The following is a 26,744-nucleotide window of genomic DNA, read 5'->3' as shown; positions in this document are numbered from 1 at the left end:
GCATGGCTGACCACATGGTTATTACTGAGCCCAAGTTTCACTTGTATTGCAAAAAGAACTACAAGAAGCCCAAAAAACCCACCACGGAACTGGGATTGTGAGGCCACAGGGCGCCAGAAGTATAAGCACGTAGCCCGAAGGAAGGAGGATACTCCATTCTTCATGCTCTAACTCGGGCTCAAATTCCCCACCTAAATTCTCACCCCCAGAAAAGACACATGGACACAAGCCACCTTAAAAACTAGATCTGTATTTCTGGTTAGATTCCAGAGTGGCAGAACTCAGGAGTTATACTATATTCAACCTGGTCCCCACCTCAGCTTGCCTCCCTCCCTCCCTCCCACAAAGATAACATTGTACAAAACTGTATTTACAAGAAAACCAGTTAAAAACTAAGGGTGTATACAAAAGTAGACCAAGAGACCCAGAAGTATCAATGTAGGGAAAGGTTTGGGGGAGAGGGAACATCTTATTACACACCAGAAACTGGGAGCAATGTATTAGGTACTAGGCAGAAAGAAGCATAGCAAAGTTCAGTGCCAATTTTAGGGGGAACCAGTCACTCCAGGGAAGAGCGGATGGCAAGACCTACTAGCTCTACTATTACAAAGTCTTATCCAGCCACCCTTCTTCTGCCATGTGGGTTCAGAGCCACGTGGTGGGGAAACAACAGTCTCTGACACAAGCCCCACAGGAAAAGCAAGGGCTCAGAAGGCATAGCGGGTCCGGATGTCCTCAAGCTTCTTGGACACCTCAGGTGGGGTTCGGTCCAGTTCTTCAGAGACGTTCTTCTGTTTGTTGGGCTCCATGGAGTTGAACTGCTCACAGAGATCTCCATCTATCACATTCTAAGACACAGAAAAGTGAGTAAGAAATAGGTCAGATGCTTAAATAAAGTGGCATGCTAAAGCAGCAGCAAAGAAAGCTTCTATTCTCTCTCAAGTATCTAAACCATTTCAGAGCCAGGGACACTACTCTAAGTTCATCCTAAGTTCATCTGTGTTCAGAGTAGCAAAACTGGGTGAAGCCCCTTCTCTGGCTGTGGTCTGCCCTGGGGGAAGAGGTCCTTGAAAATCACTAGCCATTCTTCTCCACCATTACTGACTCCACCAATCCACTCTTTTGATGTTCCTTCAATCAGGACTGTTCTGATTTACAAGGGAGGAAGGTCCAGAGAAAAGACAAGTTACATGGGGGCAAGGATCCCCCTTTTCAACTCAGATTTCCAACGAAGACCTACCTTAACAGGGAAGTAATAGGAACGAAAACTGAGGTGGTCTCGTCCACAGAGAGGAGGATGCTCAGACCGCAGATGCATTTCTACATGTTGGAAAAAGTCATGGTCCTGGCAGAAGATACAAAGAAATCTATCACTAAAGAAAAAAGTGATTTCAACTAGTCTACAGTTTCCAGAAGCACAATGAACAGACAAGCCACTGATCTTATTATTTTTTTTTAACCATTCAAACAGATGTTAACTATCAAACTGCTCCTGTGATAACCCCAGGTTTTCCTGCTACAAGATACCTAAAATCTGAAAGAAACCCCACCTATATTTGCAGAACACAAGAGAAAAACATATGTAAAGACAGATTGTAAAGTCAGATTCCTGATCCCCGCTTCCTTAGCTGGAATGACATAAACCCAATTTAGCCAATCCTAGACCTGAGCAAGTACACAGTATACCTCACTGTAGTAATCATCATTCCTAGTCTGTGGGGTTTGGTTCTGGGGCTTTGGCCACTAACTCTATACCCATACCAGAACGAAACCAAACCTGGGGTGCCTGGGTAGCTCAGTTGCTTAAGCAACAGACTCTTGACTTGGCTCAGGTCATGACCTCAGGGTCCTGGGATCAAGCCTCAGGTTGGGCTCCATGCTCAGTGAAGAGTCTGTCTGAGGATTCTCTTTTCCTCTCCCTCAGTCCCTTCCCCTGCTTGTGCGCTCCCTCTCGCTCTCTCTCTCTCTCAAATATCTTTAAAAAAAAAAAAAAAAAAAAAAAAAAAAAAAAAAAAAAAAAAAAAAAGAACTAAACCAAACCCTGGTACAGTATAAAAACAAATGGCTTGGAGAAAGAGGGAAATCAGGATTCTTATTTTCTGAGGCACTGCTATCACCTTATAATATTTCCATAACATGCCCAGCTCCAGGTGGGGACAGAAGATTTGCCCTCTTAGGCTGATTTAGCACCAAGAAACAACCTTGTGAAGGCAAAGGTCAGAAAAATGTGGGAGATTTCACCTCATGGGATGTGAATGGGACAAGGATCCCAATTCCTCCTGACAAGGTGGTATAGACAAGCGATTCTGAGCCTCCAGGGATCAGTGTGGTCTTCTGTAATGACAGCACGGTCTCGCCCACATGGTAGTTCATGATCACCTCCGCCTGTAAGTTGAAAACAGACTAGTAACTGTGCCCTTGCCCTCCGAACCTGTTCTAGATTCCCAAGAGCAAGCAGTGCCTCCAAAGAGCAGATTTCACTTTCTTTTAAATCCAAACATTACTAACATTTAAAAATACTTTAGAATGTTCTTAACATTTACTTGAGATTAATGTCACAATGCTGAAGTTAAATCATTTCTGATAATTATAATGGAAAAATATTGTTAAACTACCAAGTTTGCAATAAAAAAAGAAACTACAGATAATTATTAAAAAGCAGCAATCATTAGACTAGCTCTCTAAAACAGACCTATTTTAAAAGTCCAGAGATACTCTACTACAGAAGTATATACCTACAGGAGAAAAGTAAAGAGCCCAGAACAACCCCTCAGAGAAGAGCCGGTTAATATCAGGAATGTGTGCAATGATTTTTTCCAAGGAACACACTATACTCTAGTCACTGCTAAAATGTCTTGGAAAAATTCTACTTTGCAGTGATAAAAATGGAATGGTGACTCGGTCACTGTACATCAAGCCCAGCATCTACCCATCACAGGCTATGAAAGGACGCCCATGAGCAGGCGAGTACTCAGCACAGTCATGTGCACTGCAGATAGCAGACTAGGAAATGTAGCCTGCAGGCTGATACCTCTCCTTCCGGGTCGCTTCTGCAATCTTACCTTCTGAGAGGCCCCGTTGAGCAAGCCCCGGTCCCACAGGGCTTTGTTTCCTGTGGGATCCTCATCCACTTCGTCATTGGTGTTAGGTGGGAGCCTCACCTATAAGGAAGTGACAGAAGTCATGGGGCTGGGTCCTATACCGACTCACCTGGATCACCAAGCAGCATGTTTGCCCTAGATCCTTGAAAGCAAGCCTGGGACCACCACCTTCGGCAGAGGCCTAAGCCTGTCTCCTGCAACCTGATGTCTGAGTGACAAACTCCAGAGATTCAACCCATGAGCAAGAACAAAACAAAGGCTATAAAACATACACAAGCCAAGTCAAATTGGGCTTAAAAAGAGAAAACCAAAATTCTCGCACAGATAAAAATAATTCTTACTCATTAGCTCAAGCAAAATCTATCATCACTATTAAATCATATTCCATAAGGAGGAGGGAGATGGACCTGTACAGGTGATGGAGGGATGGGGACAGGGGATTCTAAAAGATTGATAAGAATGGGGAGCTTGACTGGCTCAGTAATAGAGTATGCAACTCTTAATCTCAGGGTTAAATTGTACAGAATATTAAACAATAATAATTTTAAAACCTTTAAATATAAAAATAAATGACTGGTAAGAGGGCTTAAAGAGGGTGCCTGGGTGGCTCAGTCAGTTAAGCGTCTGCCTTCAGCTCAGGTCATGAACTCAGGGTCCTGGATCAAGTCCCACATTGAGTCCTGGATCGGGCTCCCTGATCACTGGGGAGTATGTTTCTCCCTCCCGCTCTGCCTTGCTGGTCTCCCTGCCTGTGCTCTGTCAAATAAATAAAATCTCAAAAAAAAAAAAAAAGAAAAAAGAAAGATGGCTTAAAGAACACAAAATTTCCTTTTTAGAGCTGGCTTTAGGATTAAATTTTATACCTATTTTCAATTTCCATACTAGAGATCACAGTCCTATGTCCTTGACTTTACCACTGAAAAGAGCTGGCTTTCCTACACATCACTGTAACCGACATAAACATCAACTCACCACACAAATGTTGCCAAATTTGTCTGCCCCAGCCACAGTGTCATAGTCCAGGAGGCTAGCTGTAGTGACCCATCGTGGGTAAGTATCATCGGCGAAAATGATAAGCTGGTTCTCATTACGCTTGTATCGAACCCAGATGAAACTTTCTTGGACATCAGACACAATTACCCTGTGTCCAATAGTCTGGATCCCAGAGATGTAATTGGCAATATGCTGGGAAAAACAAAGACATCAATGGGAATAACCTTGAGATTCAGAACCCAGAGACAGTTCAGATTCTCCTGATTGAAGCATATATTTATATATGACCTACAGAATGGCAGTCAACAATAAATTCCTAAAAGATGGAAAAAGAGCTAACTGGTTTTAATAAAGTGGAAATGTATGCTCAATTCTCACAGTTAAATACTCTGTATTTAACAAAAATATAGTTCTTAGGGTGTCCACGGGACAAAAATATGGTTCTTAGTGTGAAGAAGTCAAGAAACTGACCTAACTTTTGTCCTTCTCAAGTCACAAAGGCCTAATTCTAAGGCTGGAATTGAGGATCTACAAGATCCTAAAAAGACATGATTTTAAGTTACTGTCCACTATCCCACCAATGTTTCCTCCTTCCTCACTAGCTAGTTCTGATGCCCTGTACAAGCTATTTACCTTGTTCTCACACTTTCGGAGTAACTTCTTCTTCCCCAGGTCATAAACTCGCAGAAGCTTCCCCACACCAATCAACACCCTCCCCTGGAATGGGGCGATGGCAGCAGGGACCTCTTCCACTGGAGTCTGTGAGAAGAAAAGCAGGCAATGCAGCTATTAGAACACCAGCCATATGCTAACTGTACCCTCTTGACCTAAAATGTCTACAAGACAGTGTGTGATCACCTTTGGCTCGTCAGAGAAATAAACCACACATACAAGTCTCTATGAACAGGTCCCACAGTGCACTGCACGTCACTCGGCAAATGGATCAGTGCCACAAGCCAAAGGAAGAAGCCCTGAGGCCTGATGAATGTGGTCTCAGAGCCTGTGCTAATTCAATTGGTGCCACAAACAATGAAGCCTCAATGCAGAAGTGATTCCTGGTTGTGGAGGGATGGGAAAGGAGTGCTAGTGACAAGTGACATCTCAGTTGTAAGGGAGATACAATGAGTTTAGCACAAAGAACAGAACATGAGTAATTACTTCCTAGAGGACATTCCCCTGGGGAAGGGCTAAAGCAGCTACATGCATATGCTATCCATGTGGAAGAATGGGATATTTTCCCTCTTAATTTTAAAATTTTAATAAGATACACATAAAATTTATCATTTTGAGCATTTTTTAGTATACAATTCAGTGGCATCAAACATGTTCACAGTGTTGTGCAACCATCACCACCATCCACCCCTAGAACTTTTTCATTTTTCCAAAGGGGAAGTGAATCCATTAAATGCTAATTCTCCAGAGCTCACAAACTGCACCTGCTTAGTAAAACCAGTAAACAAGGGGCCAATTCTGTGTGCATCTATGTCACCACTGCGGCTGGTTAGTATACAGGCTTCCTGTGACACTCCCAGGCAGTAGAGCTTCACTGGAGCAGGAAAGCCCCAGCATTTTCTGTGTGCCACCAGAAGATGGAACACAATCAATGAGCTGGCTTCCAAAATGGTCACCAGAAGACCTGACCTAAAACTTAAGCAAAAGTGGGAGAGACCAGTAGAACCTAAGATCCAGGAGAACCAATGGCTGGTTCTTACCTTGTGCAAAAACTCCAGTTTTTCCCCATTGTTCACGAGCTTGTAGGTATAGACAAAGCCCCCGGCTACAGACCTGGGATTGAGAATCAGGTCTTTGGCCACGCCCACCAACACATACCAATCATCACCAGTGTTGGAAAACCTGCATACAGCCACACTGTAAACAGAGAAACAGGAGTCAGGCATTAACTACAGCCCAGAGAATTCCTGCCCTCAAAACCTAGATGTCCGGAGCTCCTTACCTAAAAGCGGCCTCATTCTGTTCTAGCTGGACAAGATCCAGCGTGTTCCCTTGAATAGGATTCATCACTCGGATCACAGAGGCCCACTGCCCATTGCCGGCTTTAGGAGCTCCAAAAATGGACTCAGGAAGGTTTTCATTGAGGAACGCTGCTGCCATCTCTGCAGCAAGCTCCCGCTCATCCTCCCCTGCTGCTTCTACCATTTCCTAAATTAAAAAACAAAATCACAAACACAAAAACAGAAGAGTTGGTATATTCAGAGGTAGGTGGACAAGTAGCACAACAGTTCATATCCTGAATAGCAAAGTCTGTAGGCCAAAACCAGATTTTTTTCCCAAAATGAAGATTAAAGGGAAAGGTGTACAGACAAGGGGAAGAGAGAAAACCCTAAAGGGGAAACCAGATACTTCATTTTTTAATGTAAAAAAAAAAAAAACCTAACATTGACTGGGGCAAATACTTGGCAAGTGGTCTCAGATACATCACACAAAAACACCACTTTTCTACCTAACCTCCCTGATTTCCCTTGCTATGACTCCTTGTCTCATCTCTTCTAGTCGAGACACAGTTTTGCATGATGGGGCTATCTGGGTTTTTTTTTTTTTTTTTTTGCTGGGAAATTATTTCTGGAAAGAACTAGTGTTGTGGAGAATTGAACACTGTCTTCCTTTGGGCCTAAATCTAGGAAACACATACACAGGCTGTTTGGGAAGCTCAAGGATTGAAGAACTCTGTTCCAGAAGGAAAGCTGAAAACTGAATAAACCCAAGGTTTGTGTATTAGTCCCAAGTCACAAGAAAACTTCTAAAACCAAGGATAGGGGCAAAGGGCTCTGCTTAAAGGCCCTGAAAAGAACCTGGGTCTTTTTTAATGTATAATATACTATAGATGTATATACAGATACATCTATAAAATGTGTAATATGATCAGCAATTACACAAGTTTAAACTTTTCAACAAAATTTCACATGAATATGACTTTTAACTAAACCCTAAGGCCAGTCTCACTACCTCTGCCATTTGCTGCTTCCTCTGAGCTTTTGTTGCCTCAGTGTAGGCGTTGTGGTCCGTCTCAATGATGATAAGGTTGTTACTCTCAGGGTGAATAACGAATTTCCTGGGTGTGTACTGCAGTGGAAAGGCCACTTGATTGAAGACAGCACCTAGCTTCTCCAATGCTAAAATCCTATGGGGGAAAAGGAAAGGAATCAACAGATCACTCACTCAGGATTTAGAAACTCCTATCAAAATGGTCTGTGACTGGTCATACAAATGCATTGATCCCTAAAAGCTCTAATGTTGGCATATTCCTCTCTTTGGAGAGAAACATTGAATCAGGTATTTTACAAACATCTGAATGATGAAATTAAGTGGTTAAGCATCAAAAGTTGTCATTCTGCAAGAAAAAAAATAAGTTTCACACAAAGAAAACCAAAACCCAAATCACTGATCCTTCGGTTTTGATTCTTCTGGTCCAACCCACATAATGATCTGTCTTATAAAGGCACCCTACCACGACAAGCAGATTCAAAGTAGAGAGAAAACCTGCTCTCAGGAGACACCCAACACAGAAGGCAGCACAGATATTCCCATGTTGTATTCCTAAGAAAATATGAGGCTAGTTAGCATCTAAGTAGAACTTATACCACTGCTGATATCCAACAGGACTTGAGGCAGTTTTCAAATGGACTTTAATAATTAACAAGCCTTCGTGTGCCAAAGAACATCAGCAAGAAAGTGAAAAGACAATCTACAGAATGGGAGAAAATTAGAAGAAAATATGTGCAAATCTTATCTGATAAGGGCGTTACAACTAGACTATACAAAGAACTCTAAGAATTCAGTAACGGAAAAACAATTATCCAGTTAAAAATAAGCAAGGGATCTCAACAGTACTCCAAAGAAAAATAGCAAGAAAGCACATGCTTATCATTAAGCATCAAAAAACTGTCCATCTAAACCACCATAAGATACCACTTCACACTTACTAGAATGGCTGGAATCAAGAAGTCAAATAAATGCATGTGGGTGATGATGTGAAGAAACTGAAACTCTCATACCTTACTTGTGGAAAACAAAAACAGTGCAGTCCCTTTGGAAAGCAATCTGGCAACTCCTCAGAAAGTTAAATACAAAGTTACCACATTCCACTCTTTCAGATATAGATCAAAGAAAAATGAAAATATATGCCCCCCAAAAAACGTGCACAAGAATATCCACAGCAGCATTATTCATACGTCGAAGTGACTAGTTTTGACAGTAATTACGTCGAAGTGACTAGTTTTGACAGTAATTACTCTAAACACTGGTGTTACCAAGAGTTCTGCTGTTAACTATTTCACACAGTGGCCTTCCCTGAAAGATTCTGTTCTAGGGAGGAAATGCTCTTCTGCTACGAAAGTGAAAAAATCTGTGGCTATGTCCACATTTATAGGAATTCAAAAGAGAAGAAGCACCCATAAATAATGTGAATGTCCATGAATGAGGCTAGGTCTTGACTGGCAGAGATTGTGGGTGGGAAGCATGCCAGGGTACAGAGTAAAAAAACCATGAGAGAGGAGACAGCAATTCTGCTGGAATAGAAGGTACATAAAGGCCTGAGGGTTAGAGAGAAAAAACAATGACTGGAAAGATCCTGAAAGGTGCTGCACAGAAATCTGGGAGTTCACCTGTTAAATTACCCACATAACAAGAGGGTATAGTTCCTCTTGATAGGGTTCCTCTTACAAACAGTTACAACCAGGGCAAGAACACAGGTGGTGTTAAAAGATTAAAGAAGAAAAAACGAAACCCGAAACCTGAGAAAGTCAAGCTGAATATAGCTTATTTTTCAAACCGAATAGCCATTTTGCAACAGAACAGTGCTCGCTCCAACATCATTGCATAAACAATAGTTGTTCAACTTGCAAAAGGCCAAATAATTTATACTGAGGTTAAAATTAGAGATGTAACACTGCAAATGAGAGGACCAAATGAGAAAAAGTTATCAGCGAATCAGTGCCTGCCAGCTCTAAAACTAATCCAATAGTACTGCCCTGGAAAAACAGATGGTTTAATCTCAAGGAAACGGAACCATACTGCTGAGTATATTAGAACTTGGCCCTGAAAATCTAAACAGATGCTACAACTCTGAAAATGAAAAACTGGCTACCAGGTACTTAAAATCCTGAGACAAACGAAGGTTTCAGATGCAACACTCTAGTACCATGGTGAAGAGCTGGCTCTCTGCCATCGCTTCATAACTTCTTCCAGAACTCTGGCAAAACCACAATCCCAGCCACTGGCAGAAAGGATTCCCGCTGGGCTTGAACCATGGGACTCTCACCTCAGAGTATTGGTGGAGATGGCCACAATACCCTCAGGACACTGTTCAGAGGCAAAGCCAGACGCAAACTCCAGGGTCTCATAAGACAAGGGGGTGAGATGGAAACGAGACTGGTAGGAATAGCTCAACCACGACCGGCTTGACATGGCCAACACCTGAGGAAAGAAAAACATTCCAACATGCTTGGGGAAAAGACAAACATGGAATGCTAACCAAATACCCTATCCGCAAATTTTAGTCTACAGAATATCCCAAGGAATTTTTGAAACCTAAGACTACCTTAAGAAAAAAGAGCACCAGAGGTGCCTGGGTGGCTCAGTTGGTTAAGTGTCTGACTCTTGATTTTGGCTCAGGTCTTGATTGAAGAGTCTTGAGATCCAGCCCCCAGTCAGGTTCCACACTGGGTGTGGAGCCTGCTTGAGATTCTCTCTCCCTCCCCATGTGTCCCTCCCTCCTCGTGCACGCATGCACGCTCCCTCTCTCCTCTCTAAAAAAAGAGGAGGAGGAGGACTGGAGAAGAGGACTGCCTTAGTATTTGCTAAAAGCACGGGCCACAAACTGTATGACCTAATCACTCAATCTCTCTAAGCCTCTCTAAGGCTCAATTTCCACATCAGTAAAATGCGAACACTGTAACTAGGGAGGATAATTTCAAGAATTAAATGCAGTAACAAATAAAGAACTAGCATAACACTCAGCAACAATAACATTCTTAGTTACAAAGGACACAATGTTTCCCAACCTCTTTCACGTTACATAGTAAACCCTGGTATTGATATAAGGTTGCTCATGGGTAGTTGTACTCTAGATAAGAGGTTTCTAGCTACCTCTCAGTCAGCTCCGTTTGCCCACCCTAGAGCTGAACAGACTGATAACCTATTCCACCCATAGCTCAGTGCCATGGAAAACTCTCCATGAAGGGACCCAAGACTTCCCACAGAAAAGCTAATTAAGAGAAAGCTAGTATCAAACTAACTATGTATGGGTGAATTACTGAAAGAAAAGCTGATGCCACTAACGTCCAAAAATGCAGCCTGCCCCCTTTCATTACTCACTGCTTCCTGGCCTTGCATCCGGACACGAAAGAGTTTCACAGGACGGGACCCCAGGTACCTAGTGCGTGTGTCAGACAGATCCCCAGTCACAGGATCCAAGACAGTTCTCAGCAGCACACCATTCTAACAAAAAGGAAAAGAGTGAGTGAAGCCTACCCCTAATGGAAGCTCCCTGGCTACTGCATAGAATACATAAGTTCAGAACAGATGAAAGGAAATGACGGGGTTTAAAGAATATCCCAATAACCAGACAACAACTCATTCACTCTCTCACTAAATCACTCATTCAAGTAGTTACTGAGCATTTACTAAGTGAAAAGCACTTATTTTTCACTACATATCTGTTAAAACTCTTTCTACCACGTATGTTAAACTCTTCTTTATAATTTTAAACCTTAGGACATATGCATAGTTAAGGGGTGCCTGGGTGGCTCAGTCAGTTGAACATCCTTAAGACTTAGTTTTGGCTCAGGTCATGATGTCGTAGGTCATGGGATAGAGCTCTGCATCAAGCTTCATGCTCAGTGGGGAGCCTGCTTAAAGATTCTTTCCCTCTGCCCATCCCCCAACTCATGCATGCACTCTCTCTAAAATAAGTAACCCTTAAAAACAAAACAAAACAAAAAAAACATGTATAGTTAAAATAAACAAGGCTTGCTGTGGTTTCTAAATGCCATTTCTCCTAAAAAGATTAAGACTCTTGGGATGCCTGGGTGGCTCAGTCAGTTAAGCATGTGCTCAGGTCATGATCCCAGGGTCCTGGGATCGAGTCCCGCATCCGGCTTCCTGCTCAGTGGAGAGCCTGCTTCTCCCCCTACTTGTGCTCTCTGACAAACAAATAAAAATCTTTTAAAAGAGGGGCACCTGGGTGGCTCAGTGGGTTAAGCCTCTGCCTTCGGCTCAGGTCATGATTCCAGGGTCCTGGGATCGAGCCCCACATCGGGCTCTCTGCTCCGCAGGGAGCCTGCCTCCACCTCTCTCTCTCTGCCTGCCTCTCTGCCTACTTGTGATCTCTGTCTGTCAAATAAATAAATAAAATCTTTAAATAAAAAAAAATCTTTTAAAAGAAAAAGAAAAAAAAAGATTAAGACTCTTAAGAGAAACAGCTAATTCAGGTCTGAGGAAAGACTATTTCAGGTGAATACAGGAGCACTCTGTTGTACCAGAAGGAAGCACCCGAAGATAACAGGGTCATGTTAAAAAGACAAAGGAACTAACTTCAAAAGGGAACTCCCACCCATCTAAAATGAGGCAATTTAGCATCCAAAAACTGAAAGATCATAATAGTTTGAAGCACAGATACAAAAAAATCGTCAAGTTCATAGGTTATTAAAAAAAAATTTTACTTTATCAGTCCCCACTTGAGATTGCTGTGGCACCAACTCCTTACTGTGAAAACAGATGAACAAAGGGGAAAAAACAAAGTATTTATCCTTTCCCTGTATGAATTATCATTGGGGGTAAGAAAATTTTGTCTTTTGAGAAAAGTTCCAGGTAATGAAATGAAGAGTGCAATAGAAAATCATCATTTCTCAATCCCTAATGACATAATGGATCTAGGCAATGGGCCTAGTAGCAATGCTACTGGGTAAAAGGCTGACAGGGAGCAGATAATTTAAAATAGATACAAACATTCTAATGCCACTAAAATAGCATAACCAGACATTACATGCCTCCTGATGTGATGTAACAGAAAGTAAAGGGCACCACTTATAAAACACTGTCTCCCACAAAATATTAAATCTGAATCTAATCAACCTCTCCACCTGTGCTATCCAATTCTATAATCAAACCACATGTGGCTAGCCAGAATCGTAATGTGCCATTAAGTATAAAATACAATATATGAGATTTCAAAGACTTTGTTCAAAAGGAGAGAAAATAAAGTGTCTTAATTTTTACACCAATTACAAATTGAAATGACATTTGAAGTATTCTGGGTTAAAGAAAACATTAAAATTATTTTCATCTGTTCCCTTTTTGTGGCTACTGGTATATTTAATTGACACATGTGGCTTACACTGTATTTTAAATGGACAGCATGGTCTAGATCCACCCACTACTTTACAGGAAATACAGATGACAGACAAACACTGAACACACATTAAAGACTGCCAAATTCAGAAGGTGGAAATTTTTCAAGACAAATGGTCTGGTTTCTTAAAAAAAAAAAGGGGGAAGGGGGTAAAAATTATTAAAAGACACATAAGGGGATAGGTCATGCAGAAGATGCAAACTGCAAATGGCTTTCTGCAGATCCTAAGTACAACCAAAGGTAAAACATTTTGGAAAAACAGAAACAAAACAAATCAAGAAAAGCCAGAACATGAACAAGATATCAGATATTAAAGAACTGCTGTGTTGGGCATGGTAATAAAATTGTGGCCTAAAAAGAAAACAACGCATACATCTGTTATGGCTACATTCTCAAGTATTTATAGATGAAATGACAAATCATCTTAGATTTGCTCTACCATACTCCAGAAGAAAGAAATAAGAGGGAATAGATGAAACAACAATAGTATAATGTTGGTAACTAATAAGACTGGTGATGGATACACTGAGGGTTGTTACATTAGACTAACTCCTGTGCAGTTTGAGAAATTTCTAAATTAGGAAATAAAATTAAAAAGCAAAAGTACCAGGGCTAGATTATTTACCCAGGGGGTTGAGCAAATAATCATTAAGGAAAATGGAAAGTATATGGTCAAAAAATACTGACACTCTGCTACCCTTAGGTTCCTGCTTTTCATGTGAAAAAGAGCCCCACTGCTTTGACAACAGGGAACATCCAGGGATCCTCTGTTACTAAAGGAGCCCATTATACATCAAGAGGTTTTAGTTTCCAAAAGCTGCATATTCTAAGAAGTGCACAGGACTCTTGAAACCCCTCTAGTTCTGGGGTACCTGGGTGGCTAAGTGGGTTAAGCCTCTGCATTCGGCTCAGGTCATGATCTCAGGATCCTGGGATCGAGCCCAGGGTCTCTTTGCTCAGCAGGGAGCCTGCTTCCCCCCTCCCTCTGCCTACTTGTGATTTCTCTGTCAAATAAGTAAAATCTTAAAAAAAAAAAAAGAAAGAAAGAAAGAAAGAAACTCCTCTAGTTGCTCTAGTTGTGACCCAGAGTAGTGATGACAACACATTTGTATCAAAGACTATGAAAACTTTGTCCTGGGCCTGACTTGTTCTAATTAGAGCTGATAGAAACGGAACGCAGAGCAGCACCGTTCACTTTTCGTAAGATGGCAAACTGTAAAAGGCACAGTAAATGCCCGTATTGAACAGGGACTACACAAAAGCTAAAGAAGGCCTGACACCAACAATGCGAGCCTTAGGTCTCTTACCTGTAACCCAATATTCAGGTACAGGAAGCCAATAGAGCCCCTCTCACCCAGCTCATCTTGTTTCTCAGTGCCACCCATTTCCACAATACACAATGACTCGGGCTGAGCTGGGAGAGCCTGCATGCTCAGAGGCTGCAAACAGTCCTAAGGAGGAAAGAAAAAAGAGTAAAACATGGGAAATGACCAATTTTGGAAAAATCTACCCAGAGAAATCTAATTGGAGGAAGGGAGAAACAACTTTCTTGTGGACAGGGGCATCCTATACAGTAAGTTGTAAATGGGTTACTACTAGTTAAACCAAATCTTAGAATAAGCTCTGGAGCTCTGGAAAGAACCATGCTTTCCTTTCTGTAAAAGTGGGTAATCCGAAGTAAATAAGCAAAGCATACCTATTCCTGAAAGTTAACCAAAGCCCATGGCCAGTCCCAAGTCCTTTTTCTGCACACAATCTTCAGTTGTTTTTTAACAAGGCTTAAGGCAAGAGAGCATTTAGTAGTCCAGGATCAGGATCTTTAAAGTACTGAGGTGTGTTGCTATGATAATCAGGAGAAGCAGCCAGTGCTGACTACAGAGACTAGCCCCGCTGATCCCAGAGAAGCCCATCAGGAGTGAGCCAGAAGCTCAGGTTCCAGTGGGAAGATCCTTGGAAGTCAAGGGTAACACTCACTGATGGATCCAGAGAGATGATTCTAACAGTATTGTCCACCAGCCCCACAGCCAGGAAGCGAGACCGCTGCTCTCCAGGAGGCACGTTGGCCAGACTCATGCACACCACATCTGCCGACATCTCCTTCCGCTCTGTGTACTCGTTCAGCTGTCCTGACTACAGAAGTGAGATAGAGAAAGGTGACAACTTGCCCCTAAACCCTGGGCCTGGGAAAGGACAGGAGGACTGTTAAACTCCTTTTCACTTTTTCTCACTTCTCTTACTATCATCAATGACCAAGAATTTCTCTACTTAAGGTACAAAACTGAATACTTTAGGCTAACAGAAAGCAAAATTACTGACAAGACAATCAAAAGACAACCTAATGTCTTTGTCTTTGGCAAATTCAACATGCTACAAATTTTTAAAGGCAAACCTAGTTCTCAGGAAATAGAAATATATAAAATTATCTGTTCATGAAAATACTTTGGGTGAAAGAGACTTCAAATATGGAACTTAAAGACAAAGAAATCTCAACCAGAGGTACAGTTAGACTCTCAGGTTGGCCACATCCAGAAACTAAGAGCATGTAAGTATACCCAACATCCTTCCATACAGAAAATTTCTGAAATGGCTTCAGATTATAAAAATTAAAACTTACGGCCAATATTTGGTGGAAAAGCAGAGTGTAAAGGGCAAGAGAAGCAAATATTTCACTGATGAGATTTCATAATTCCAGTTAGAATTAAGATATGAACTTAACCCTCCCCTGACCCCACCCCCATCCCCACCAGGCCAGAGTGGCTTATGTATACTTTCCCTCTTGAATTTTCCTGTGAATATCATCTAGATACTGGACTACAACTCTCATCTTTACCTCTGGACCCTAAAACCAAGTCCCACAATGAATGATAAAATAACATACAGGATCCATCTCAAAATAGACCAGCTCTCCTCCTGTCAGGGCGATCACCACCTGTCGCTGGTTCACTGCACATTTTACAATCGTTTTCTTTCCAGGGGTCTTCCATTCATTGACTCGTTTGTCCGCTCTTATGTGCCTAATACCATCAGGATACACCTAAGTCAATGACCAGAAGGAAACTGGACTTTAGTAATGTGACTCACTGCTGAGCAAGACCCACATACCTAACAGATGGGTCACTCTTGTCAGAATTGGAGCCATTGCATTTGAGTTGCCATTGGGTCAATGACAAAAAGGAGTTACTAGGCCCTGTATAGGTGAACTTAAAACAAGTTCATGTTTGCAATGTCCACTTCAAAAGAGTTTTTCAAAGCTCTTTAATGTCAGCACAGCAGCCTACACCACAATAAAAGGACAAAGTAAGGCGAGTTAAGTTCTCTCGCTCTGGGAATCCTCACCTGCACCAAGGCATCATCTCCTAACAACGAGCAGGACAAGGTTGGGGTGGTGCCCAGGAACCCAGAGTCAGTCACTTCTTCCACAGTCTCTCCGATGGACAACACCAGTGTGGCATTCACGAAAGACACAATGATGTAGGCATCAAACTCATCTGCAAGAGGGAAGAGAAGAGGAGGTGGTTAGCTAAGAACTCATTAGTTACAAAGCTAATTGAGACATACTAAGTTTTCTCTTCAGAAACCTTCCAAGGCACTTCTTCTATGTGTAGCCATCACACACACACACACACACACACACACACACACACACACACACACTCATGTGGCAAACGGCACAGGATGATCCGAAAGATTACTGAAGGTCATAACAGCCTACAGATATACTCTGCTTCCTTAAATGCCTAAATACATTGAGTAGGTATACCCACCCCAATAGCTCTGAAAGTTAATTTTCCTTGAGGAATTTGCTGGAAAAACACAAGATGACAAAGCAGGGTAACCAGGCAGGAAGAAATTTTGAATACTACAATATTTACATATACTGAAGTGAGAAGATTGTTTATTTGTGCCAGATGCAATATCACAATTCCCTCTTAAAGATAATCCTTATAAGCAAGAAAGGTCTCCAGCCTCTTCCAAAAGAAGTTAATGTGGGAACATAAGACCTAATGAATAAAACAGATTACTTAAGCCTCAATGAGACTATCATTCTCAGGTTCATAACTGAGAATCTCAGGATGTCCCAATAGGAAGGAGATAAGAGGATTACCAGGAAGTTGGGGGGGGGGGTCTGTTTATATTGTCAGTCCTTGACCTCTCTACTCTTATTATTTAAAAAACACAACTATTCAGTGGAGACAAGCAATCCTATTAGGATTTGCTTTGCTTTTAACAAAACATAGTCATGGATAAACAAACACGAGTGAGTTTCTCAAAGTCAGAGGATCTGAATACAGGCAATCCCAGAAGTTTCTCATACAGACCCCATAGTTAAAGGCCACCTATTTCCCATATATTCCATCCTACACATAAAAACAGCTTCTGTGTGTCTCCCACATCCAGCACGATGTTTAGCATTATGCTTGATAAATGCTGAAAAAAGGAAAGGTGTATTTATTTTTCATGAAGGACTGAGATTTCCCTATTTTACATCTGAATTTTCTTTTATCAATTCCCCTTTCTGTCCCCCTTCCCTCATAAGAAATCAGGTGAACAAGGGACAGAACTACAAGTAGACAAGGTACTAAATTAAGTTTGGTTTTGTTTTTTTTTCCTTTTGGAGAAGGTACTAAATTAAAGTGGCTACCTCACTTGTAGCAGGAGCTATAGGGCACTGTGTACCTGAGCCCTTGTCCAAAGCTTAGTACCATAGAGCTGATCCACTCCACTCCCATCAAGGACAGTTCGGATTCTGATTGCTCCAAAGGTGGTTCAGCTGAACCAAGACTATTCTACTATAGTGTTCAGCAGAATCAGTGTTCTTCACAGAAAAAGAGGCCAACTGAAGACATATCACTAGTGTAGCCTAGACTAGTTCTCTGCCCTATGAGCAGGACATACTCAAACTGACAGACTATAACCAGCATTTTAAAATAGAAATACATAGAAATAAATATAATTTATGAAATTGCTTTACACATGAAATTAATAACCCAGTAAGGGTGAGTATTATTTTCCAAACTCATACTTAATACATGCGTATACTGACTGGGTGGCTGAAAGGCAAGTATCAAAGATCTTTCCCAATGGGTATAATCCAATGGCTATACCAGGAATCCAGAATAAGGGTTCAAGTTCCAAATCATAAACACTGGAGAACCAGATAGCTAGTTTTAGATTATCTTTGTTACAACCGTTAAGATGTATCAAATGCTTTGGGGACACTTTATAAAATGGCTTCATAAGACAACACTGTTCACCACCATGTGAGTAAGGACATGGTTATCCCTGAAATGGATGACTTAATAGTTTACAACAAAACCAAAATGAATCTCCACACAATACCAAACTTGGAAGCTTTACTCCAGCTGTTTTTGAAATGGAAATTTGTAGTGTGTAAAAATAACAGAAATTGCTTAATTTTAACTATATGAATATTGTGTCCTTTTCCACACTCTCATTACTGAAACCCAATATCCTAAAACCTGTGCCAGAGCAAATTAAAGCCAAACAACAAAGGGCTCTTAAATGGTCAGGATTTCTGGTCTTTTTCTTCAGTCAAGGGGAAAGGGAGAAACTTCCAGCAGAGACCATGGAAATTTTAACTAAAACGCAAGAGAATGAGGAGAGGAAGGAAGGTGGGCTGCCTGGGTCTTTACCCTCCCTTTGACCCAAGGCCCCAGACTGCTCAGATACAAAAATAAAGAGAAGCTCAGTGGACTTAAATAGGATCTTACATTCCCTGAGCAATTCAACAACCACTAGAGCTGCTTTATACCACAGATTCCCTCAAAACATCCATTACCCTGTGAATACTAAGCACACTCTAACTTTCCTCTCCATTCTACAGCCAGGAGGACCTATAGCGGGCCAGTTGCTCATGTCCTAGGGAAGTTATAGGTTAAGAGTTGGAATTTAGAACCTAATAAAGCTAAATGACCATAAATAAATGCCTTGCCTTTTTCCAGAAGTTACAACTTTCATATAAAAAAAACATTAGTTCAGGGGCACCTGGGTGGCTTAGTCAGTTAAGCCTCTGCTTTGGCTCAGGTCATGATCCCAGAGTTCTGGGATCAAGCCCCCTGTCAGGCTGCCTGCTCAGCTGTGCTCTATCTTGTGCTCTATCTTATGCTCTTGCTCTATCTCTGTCTCTCTAATAAATACAAACTTTAAAAATAAAAATCTTACATGTACATATGAACGTGTGTGTGTGTGTGCGCACGTGTGTGTGTGTAAAGAACATCAGTTCATACCTCAGTGAAGAATCTATCAGGGTATGAGAATGCATCTTTCTCACTTAAATAAAACTTCTGAGCACTGCTAAAGCAGCCCACAGGGGAGGGAATACTTTATTCTTCTCTCCTCTGCCTTAGTATCTGAAGCTCAACAAACAGCTCACTCTAAAAGGCAAAGTGAGTGACCATACAATGACTTGAGCTTCCAGTATACCATTCTCGCTCTATACTTGGGACTACTTGGTGCCTGCCTTGCCTCAGCAGTCCCGATTATACTCCCCAAAAAGGCGGCTTTCTCCAGGACTTGAGTCAGTACAGCTGGAACAGACAAAACTCCAAAGGAGTGTATGGAGTTAAGGCTTTCCTAGCTATACTTTCTTTCAGCTTAGTGAAAGACAAATTAGTCATATTTTCCACTAAGGGAAAAAATACAGAAAGCTGATTCCTGCCTCAGACCATGTAATATACAGGCAGATGGGTGTGTATCTCTATAATGCACAACAGCCAACTGCAAAGTTACCCTCTGAGAGATGCCATCCGGGCAGTCTTATTACTTTGTGCAGATCCCTCTCCCTGGGCAACTCTAAGACCCCATGGTAGACCCTAGCAGTACGTACACACCTGTGGTGATCAGCACCTTCACCAGCCACCTGTGGAAGAGAAAAAAAGGCTTGGTATTGGTAGTGTGCATCACCACGTACCAGCCAAGGTTAGTAGTTGCCTGGAAGACTACAGCATGTGTGGACATGTGGGCTATTCACTCAACAGTTAACTTGGGAGTATCTGGAAAGAGAATGAACAGAGAGAACCTGACCTTTTTTGGTGGGTGATCACCCAAATTACAAGTTTCTAAAAAGTAAAATTTATTAGGATGTAAGTCTTTTCCTAGATTTTGGTATTTAGAGAAGAAAAAATTTCCACTACAAGTTCCACCATGCAACATACTGCTGATCACTGACTCATTAAGCACTATCAAAAAAGCCTTTTCTGATTCTCCAACATAACCCCATTCCCTGTCCTCTAACACATCCTAGCAACATGCCCGTGCCTTTCATTACGCAGAACACACAGCAGTTTTATATACTTGTCTTCTTTTTTAGATGGCAAGTACCCCGAGAGGAAGGATCCTATCTTAATCACTCTGGGAGTGCGAGGTGAACACCTGGAAAGACTGCAGAATAGAACTTAACCTAAAAAAACAGCAAGAACCACAGACACCCACTACAGGGTTAGTCAAATGAACACTGGATTGGAAGTTCAGAGACTATGCTTTCGTCTTCCATTACCTCAATGTGCTATCTCGGAAAAGTCAACTTGTGTGACTTTTCTGCCTTCATCATAAAAATGAGGGGTAACCTGCTTATAAATCTAAACCCTTGTTGAAGTTTAAGAAGTAGAAAATGAAATACAAAGACAGGAAGGGTATGGAATACTAGTATTTTATCTCAAGGGCTCAAAAAATTCCAAGTGTAGACAATGTTTGCGTCGAGCTATAATATCAACCAGCCACGAAGCTAAAGGTGAACATCAATACTGACCAGTTTCTCTATGAAGACATTAAACAAAATGAGGAAATCCTTCTAAATCAATCATCTAAAAATTATCTTCTCAGCAAAAATGAACCTACTAATTTCCTGTTTGCTGCTTTTTTCTTTCTACTCATCTCAGACTTGGCTCAAATGTCCACATGAAAACAAAATCCACCACAATGTGCATTCTACTAATATGAAGAGGTTTCCCTCCTACACATTTCCCAGCTCCCATAAAATCAAACATCAGAACATCAAAATATCAGGAAAATTTCCAGCTGTTTTCTTGAAAATGCTTTGTATGCTGGCCAGGGTGCTCTTACTCAGCAGGCCCACATTCCTAAGGGAACAAGAGGAAGATGAAGTCTAGGAATAGAAATGACCTACACCCCCCAAAGAATCCAAGGGAAAATGAGAGTTAAGTTTCAGTTCTCAAATTCAATTAACTCAAGACTTTCCTGCTGGCTGTTGCCCTATTATGCATTTTCACATAAATTTCAAAATTTTAGGATGAAGTGGCCCATTTTTATCCAGGAGCATGGTCTCCTGTTGCCTCCATCCCCTCTTTTTCACCCACTCTAAAATTCTAATTCCATTCAATCAATCTTAATCTGAACTTTTCTGAAGCACAACTACACCCACTAAGTGGGACTAATAAACTTCATCAAATCTCTTAATAACTAGAACAACACCTTCAACTTCACCGTGGTTTCAGCACAATAGAAGAAAACACTGAAGTAAAATGAAGAAGTGGAAACTTTCCCTCACACCACATCTCTTACACAGATGGAACCAGTACCGTCAAGATGAATACAGTACTCTTACTCGTGCGTAAAAAGGGTGAAGGCATCCTGATTCAGAATCGGAGAAATGTGATGTCAAGCCAGAAAATGTTTCTAGTATATTGCCAAAAAAAAGCAATATATAAATATTATGAATGCAGACACCTAAGCCTTCTATTGTCAGTCACCCAGACCCACTTTCTGACTATTGGGAATGGACTGCTTACCTTCAATGTGCCGACGCACTGTCCAGACAGCATTGGGGTTACCGGGTAACTCAGAGACAGCCATTTCTGATACCTGACAGGATAGGAGACAAACCACAGATCCAGTGAGCACAGAACTTAGCTCCTTGCTTAAAACTACACTAGATAATGGGATTCTGAAAAGGCAGTGCTCATACTGCATGCTGGATTAAAAGAATGGAACCAGGGCACCTGGGTGGCTCAGTCGGTAGAGCATGTGACTCCTGATCTTGGGATTATAAATTCAAGATCCATGTTGGGTTGTAGAAATTACTTATTTTTTTAAGATTTTTATTTATTTATTTGACAGAGAGAGAGATCACAAGTAGGCAGAGAGGTAGACAAAGGGGGAGGGGGGTAGCAGGTCCCCACTGAGCAGAGAGCCCAATGTGGGGCTCAATCCCAGGACCCTGGGAACATGACCTGAGCCAAAGGCAGAGGCTTAACCCATTGAGCCACCCAGACGCCCGGGATTACTTAAAAATAGGGAGGGGGAAAAAACCTTGTTTTACAAAGAGAATGGAATCATTTTATTAAAAAAAAGAAAAAAAAAGTTTAGAACCAAAAAGGGCTGGAAATATTGGCAATCCCCCTAACAAACTTTAGCAAAAAGTGATGGAATATTTAGGATAGCTGTTGCATCAAAAACTATGCAATTTCTTTCAGTATGACATGCCTGTATCTTCCTCGAGAGAACACATAGAATCAAACAGGCCATGATCTAAGTTAGCATCCCATTTCTTCCCTGGCTCCCTTAAGGCCAAATCCCATCTCTCTTCAAGGACCAATTCAAATGCTACATCCTTTAGGAAAAAAACCTTCCCTTATCCTCTTGTGAGGCAGTCCACTCTCCCTCCTATAAGATCTCAAAGAAATCACCGCCTCCTAAGGCATTTATCTAAAAAGTGATTTCAGGAATTATTCTGTCCTTCCTACTAGATTTTATGCTCCTTAAGGTTAGAGTCAAGAATCCTCTGAATATCCTATAGGTTCTCAAACATGAGAGGAAATGAAATATTTGAGATGAACTAACAATGATCTAGAAGGGAAAACTAAGTGTAGGTTACAGATGAACTCACAATACAATCCCTGCATTTTTTCTGTAAATACAAAACCATTCCAAAATAAAAACGTTACTATTTTTAAATGACCCAGAAATGATTTACTTAACATATTGTACCATGTAACCACATGGTTATAGAGAGAACTCACGTATACCCATTAAAGGCAGTAACCTTTTTTTTTTTTAATTCAACTAATAAAATAATAGGAATACCTGATCATGGAACAGGAGAACTGAGTAAAACTTCATCACCAATAACACCTAAGTGTTAGGAGTGCTATACTCTATACCAAATGCAACATGTGACAGTGACCCTGCTCAAAAGAGACCATAATCTGGCTTAATAACAAGGTTCAACAAATAAATATGGAGGAGCAAAGTAATGTTTAACAATTTCAAAATGTTTTTCTGTGTAACAGAGATCTTTTGTAGACCTGGAAAAAAGTGGGAGGGGGTGGAAGACTCGAAAACAACAATTCTTAATTGGATCCTTTATCTCTTACACTGTACACAAAATTTTCTGTTAATGCACATATGCACTTCTGGCGGAGAATTTAGCTTTTGTCAAATGCTGGATGGTATCTGATGAGCAATCAAAAACTGTTAATATATATTGGATTTCAGTCATTAAAAATTTACTAGCCTGATGAGTATTTTGGCAGAGCCAAAAAATTTTCAAACACCCTGAAACAGCAGTATTAATAGCTAGCATAAATTAAACAGATACTCTATGCCAGACTTTGAGCTAAGTGCTTCTTACACATTCTCTCAATTCACACAACAATCTTTAAAACAGATCCTATTACTAAGCTCATTTTATAGAAGAGAAGAAACTAAAGCTTAGTAATAGCTACTAAGTGGTAGAGCCAGAATTCAAAACCAAGGTCAGTCATCTTGTCTGTATTCCAATAAAAATTTACAAAAACAGGCAGTGGGTCACTGAGAGCTTAGAGCGTGCCAACCCCCAACTCTAAAGCAAACTGCCATAAGAAGCTTTATTTTGCTCTTAACAGAATCAACCCCAGGGAACTTGCTAAAAAAAACCATCAACTCTAGAACCAAGAGGATGTGGGATTTGAATGTCCATGTCACCTAAAAGATCCAGCAAGAAAGAATTAAATAAATTCTGATCTATCCACTACAGTGGAATATTACAGAAACATTAGGGGCCTGGGTGGCTCAGTGGGTTAATGCCTCTGCCTTCGGCTCAGGTCATGATCCCAGGGTCGTGGGATCGAGCCCCACATCGGGCTCTCTGCTCAGCGGGGAGCCTGCTTCCCCTCCTCTCTCTGCCTGCCTCTGCCTACTCGTGATCTCTGCCTGTCAAATAAATAAAATCTTAAAAAAAACATTAAAAAGAATACAACATAAAAAAAATAAACTTAATAAAATAAAATATATAGTATTAATATAGTTAAAAACACATAAATACCTAAAAACTTTGAATAGAGACCAAGATTAGAAGAAAATAGAATAAAATGCTCCATGCAGATTTCCTCCATGTTTTAGCTGGTGAATGTGGAGCCAGTAGGGGTTATTTCCCCCCCTTTCAACCCCATTCGCCAATTTTTAAAAATGTGTCTCTTGTACTAACATGATAAAGATTAGGAAATTTAAACGTCGTTACAGAAAAAGAGGAGAAAGAAAAACATTTTTTCTTTTACAGAAACATTAATCACTTATCTCATCAGAATAAAGCCATAAGCTGCTTTTTCTTTCTTTTTTTTTTTAAGATTTTATTTATTTATTTATTTGACAGACAGAGAGAGAGAGAGAGATCACAAGTAAGCAGAGAGGCAGGCAGAGAGAGGAGGAAGCAGGCTCCCCACCGAGCAGAGAACCCGACGTGGGGCTCGATCCCAAGACCCTGAGATCATGACCTGAGCCGAAGGCAGAGGCCCTAACCCACTGAGCCACCCAGGCGCCCCCATAAGCTGCTTTTTCAATGCTTCTCTCCAAACCCTGCAGATGATCTAAATAAAAATGCCCACTTACCTCAAGTCCATGCCTTAAGACTCTCAGAGATGATCGCGGTCCCCTACCACAGGCCACATAGAGCTGTGGTGTGTCTTCATTGGCCAGATCAGCTATCTGAACAGAGAAGAAGGCAAAAAAAAAAGTCTACTTGTACCAAGTTTTCAAAACTAAACCTGATTTTCTCGGGGGACAAAGTACTTGCTAGTTTACTAAGATTATATATTGGCTACAAGCCGTGTAGCATTATGGGGAAAACCCTCGTGTTCCAAAAAGCAAACCAGTTTGAACCAACAAACTTTACTAACAAAAAAAGGCTTGTATCAGTTTTTCAGTTAGCAAATTATTTTTTTTTACAGAGAGTAAAATGAGTGTTATCGAACCTTGAACTGAAATTTAATATTTCCTTTCAACTAAAAATATAAACTACAATATTATTACAGTATCAGTGACTATTACCAATAAAAAAGACTTTTATTCATATAACATTAAAATTTATATACCTCCAATTACTCTTCTCATCACTTCTTCAAAATTACATTCAATAGATCTGCTAGACTACACATTATCGAAGTTGCCTTATTAACAGATACTCCTACAATGTAACTGACTAACCACTGGGTAACTACACCTGACTGTTCAGGCACCAAATGGGGAAGACATGTGTTATGTTGGTTATCCCAGACATCTAGCTGTTTTCCAGTACATTTTTTGGTCAATAATGAGTCTAATCATTTGTACTATAGTTTTGTCAAACAGGTCAGTTCAAGTGAAAATTCGTAACTGTAAGACAATACAGCTTACTGTAACACAGACAAACGTGTGTTGAGTGCATATAGCCTTCACAATGATCTCTTCCTTAAAAAAATTAACTCACCTATTTCAAATGCACCATCTTCTTATTTAAACAAAGCCTTGATAGAGAAGCACATTACTTTTTCTTAACTGAAAAAATACCCTGTTATCTTGATTTATGTTTATTACTACATGCATTTAAAAATATTATTCAGACATAACATCTTAAAAAAAAACAAAAGGAGCGCCTGGGTGGTTCAGGCTGACTCCTGATTTTGCTCAGGTCATGATCTCAGGGTTATAAGACTGAGGCCCCACATCAGGCTCCAAACTGTGCAGAGTTGGCTTGAAAGTCTCTCTCTCCCTTTGCCCCCTCCCCTGCTCACATGTGCGCGCACACATGAATGTGCTTTCTCTCTAAATAAATAAAATCTTTAAAAATAAATAAATATGAAAACATTATTCAGAGAAGAAATCCAGTTGCCTCACCAGGCTAGTAAAGACACCATGGCACAAAAAAATACTCAGCCCCGCTACAGATACCTGAACTTTCTCTTAATTTTATCCTTTATCTACAAACTACACCATTATTTCTTCAAATTCCAATGGAAGGGGGGGGAAATCACTAACAATCTATTTAGGAATTACTTAGTATTTTCTACTGCCTCAGGACTAATTTCTCAGAAAGAAAGAACAAAAGCAGTTAATGTCAAGAATGGTTAATTTTGGGGCACCTGGGTGGCTCAGTGGGTTAAAGCCTCTGCCTTCGGCTCAGGTCATGATCTCAGGGTCCTGGGATCGAGCCCCGCATCAGGCTCTCTGCTCAGCAGGGAGCCTGCTTCCCCCACTTCTCTCACTGTCTGCTTGTGATCTCTGTCAAATAAATAAATAAAAATCTCAAGAAAAAAAAAAAAAGCCTTAAAAAAAATGGTTAATTTTACCAGAAATAGTGACTTAATGCTGACCCGTTTTCCCAGCACTCAGTAAATAAACCTCTCTCCATTAAGTGTGATCAACTAGACAGGGGCTCAAACCCCAGCAATCCAGGATACAAAGGCATGGCAAAATTCCTGCTACAACTGAGTGTCACCAGCGGGGCACAGTCCCCATCCTGGCTACCTTGGGTTCCTCCCTGAGAATGTATTTAAAAAAGCTGTTCCTGACTGATCACAATGTCTCTGGAGAATTTTAAGAAATGGTATGTTAAAATAAGATAGAGGTGTTCCTTGACTATAAATATTCACAACTATTAAGTGCTAAAAGATCAATTCCAGAACACTATGAAGTACACGAGCCAATTTACATTAAAAAGAAAGGGGTGAGGTGAGGCACCTGGCTGGCTCAGTGGGTTAAGGGTCAGACTGTTGGTTTCAGAACATGGTCTCCAGATCTTGAGATCAAGCTCTGCATCAGAGAGCTCTGTGCTGGGCCTGGAGCCTGCAAGAGATTCTCTCTCTCCCTCTCCCCTCACCCAATCCCCCCCACACTCTCTCTCTAAAAAATAATAAAAAGAAAAAAAAGAAACATAAAACACACACAAACATACACATGCACTGACAGATCCAATGAAAATGCCTATAAGCAAACACAAGTTGTTAATAGCAGCATCCTCAGTGAATAGAAAGTTGAAAATAAGATTGGGAGTAGGAATTTTACCATTTACC

The 26,744-nt window shown here is 40.9% G+C and overlaps 1 protein-coding gene across 2 annotated transcripts in view; it reads right to left on the bottom strand.

Moving 5' to 3' along the window:
* Nucleotides 1-230: 230 nt before the first annotated feature.
* SF3B3 (splicing factor 3b subunit 3) overlaps nt 231-26,744 on the bottom strand; it is a 43,754-nt gene continuing 17,240 nt past the window's right edge. For both annotated transcript variants that reach the window (XM_047710854.1, XM_047710855.1), the window contains exons 10-26: nt 24,307-24,402; nt 21,231-21,303; nt 15,799-15,950; nt 15,341-15,496; nt 14,437-14,592; nt 13,770-13,913; nt 10,428-10,550; nt 9,373-9,527; nt 7,059-7,233; nt 6,049-6,254; nt 5,807-5,963; nt 4,728-4,853; nt 4,074-4,286; nt 3,063-3,161; nt 2,242-2,385; nt 1,241-1,345; nt 231-848 (exon numbers count right to left, since the gene is read on the bottom strand). In XM_047710854.1, coding sequence (XP_047566810.1) covers nt 708-848; nt 1,241-1,345; nt 2,242-2,385; nt 3,063-3,161; nt 4,074-4,286; nt 4,728-4,853; nt 5,807-5,963; nt 6,049-6,254; nt 7,059-7,233; nt 9,373-9,527; nt 10,428-10,550; nt 13,770-13,913; nt 14,437-14,592; nt 15,341-15,496; nt 15,799-15,950; nt 21,231-21,303; nt 24,307-24,402 — 2,421 coding nt within the window. In that variant the 3' untranslated portion in view covers nt 231-707. The remainder of the gene's footprint in view (nt 849-1,240; nt 1,346-2,241; nt 2,386-3,062; nt 3,162-4,073; nt 4,287-4,727; nt 4,854-5,806; nt 5,964-6,048; nt 6,255-7,058; nt 7,234-9,372; nt 9,528-10,427; nt 10,551-13,769; nt 13,914-14,436; nt 14,593-15,340; nt 15,497-15,798; nt 15,951-21,230; nt 21,304-24,306; nt 24,403-26,744) is intronic.

The sequence above is a fragment of the Lutra lutra genome, chromosome 17 (assembly GCF_902655055.1).
Source record: "Lutra lutra chromosome 17, mLutLut1.2, whole genome shotgun sequence".
In the NCBI taxonomy this organism is placed as follows: domain Eukaryota; kingdom Metazoa; phylum Chordata; class Mammalia; order Carnivora; family Mustelidae; genus Lutra; species Lutra lutra.
This window is presented reverse-complemented; position numbering and strand designations above follow the sequence as displayed.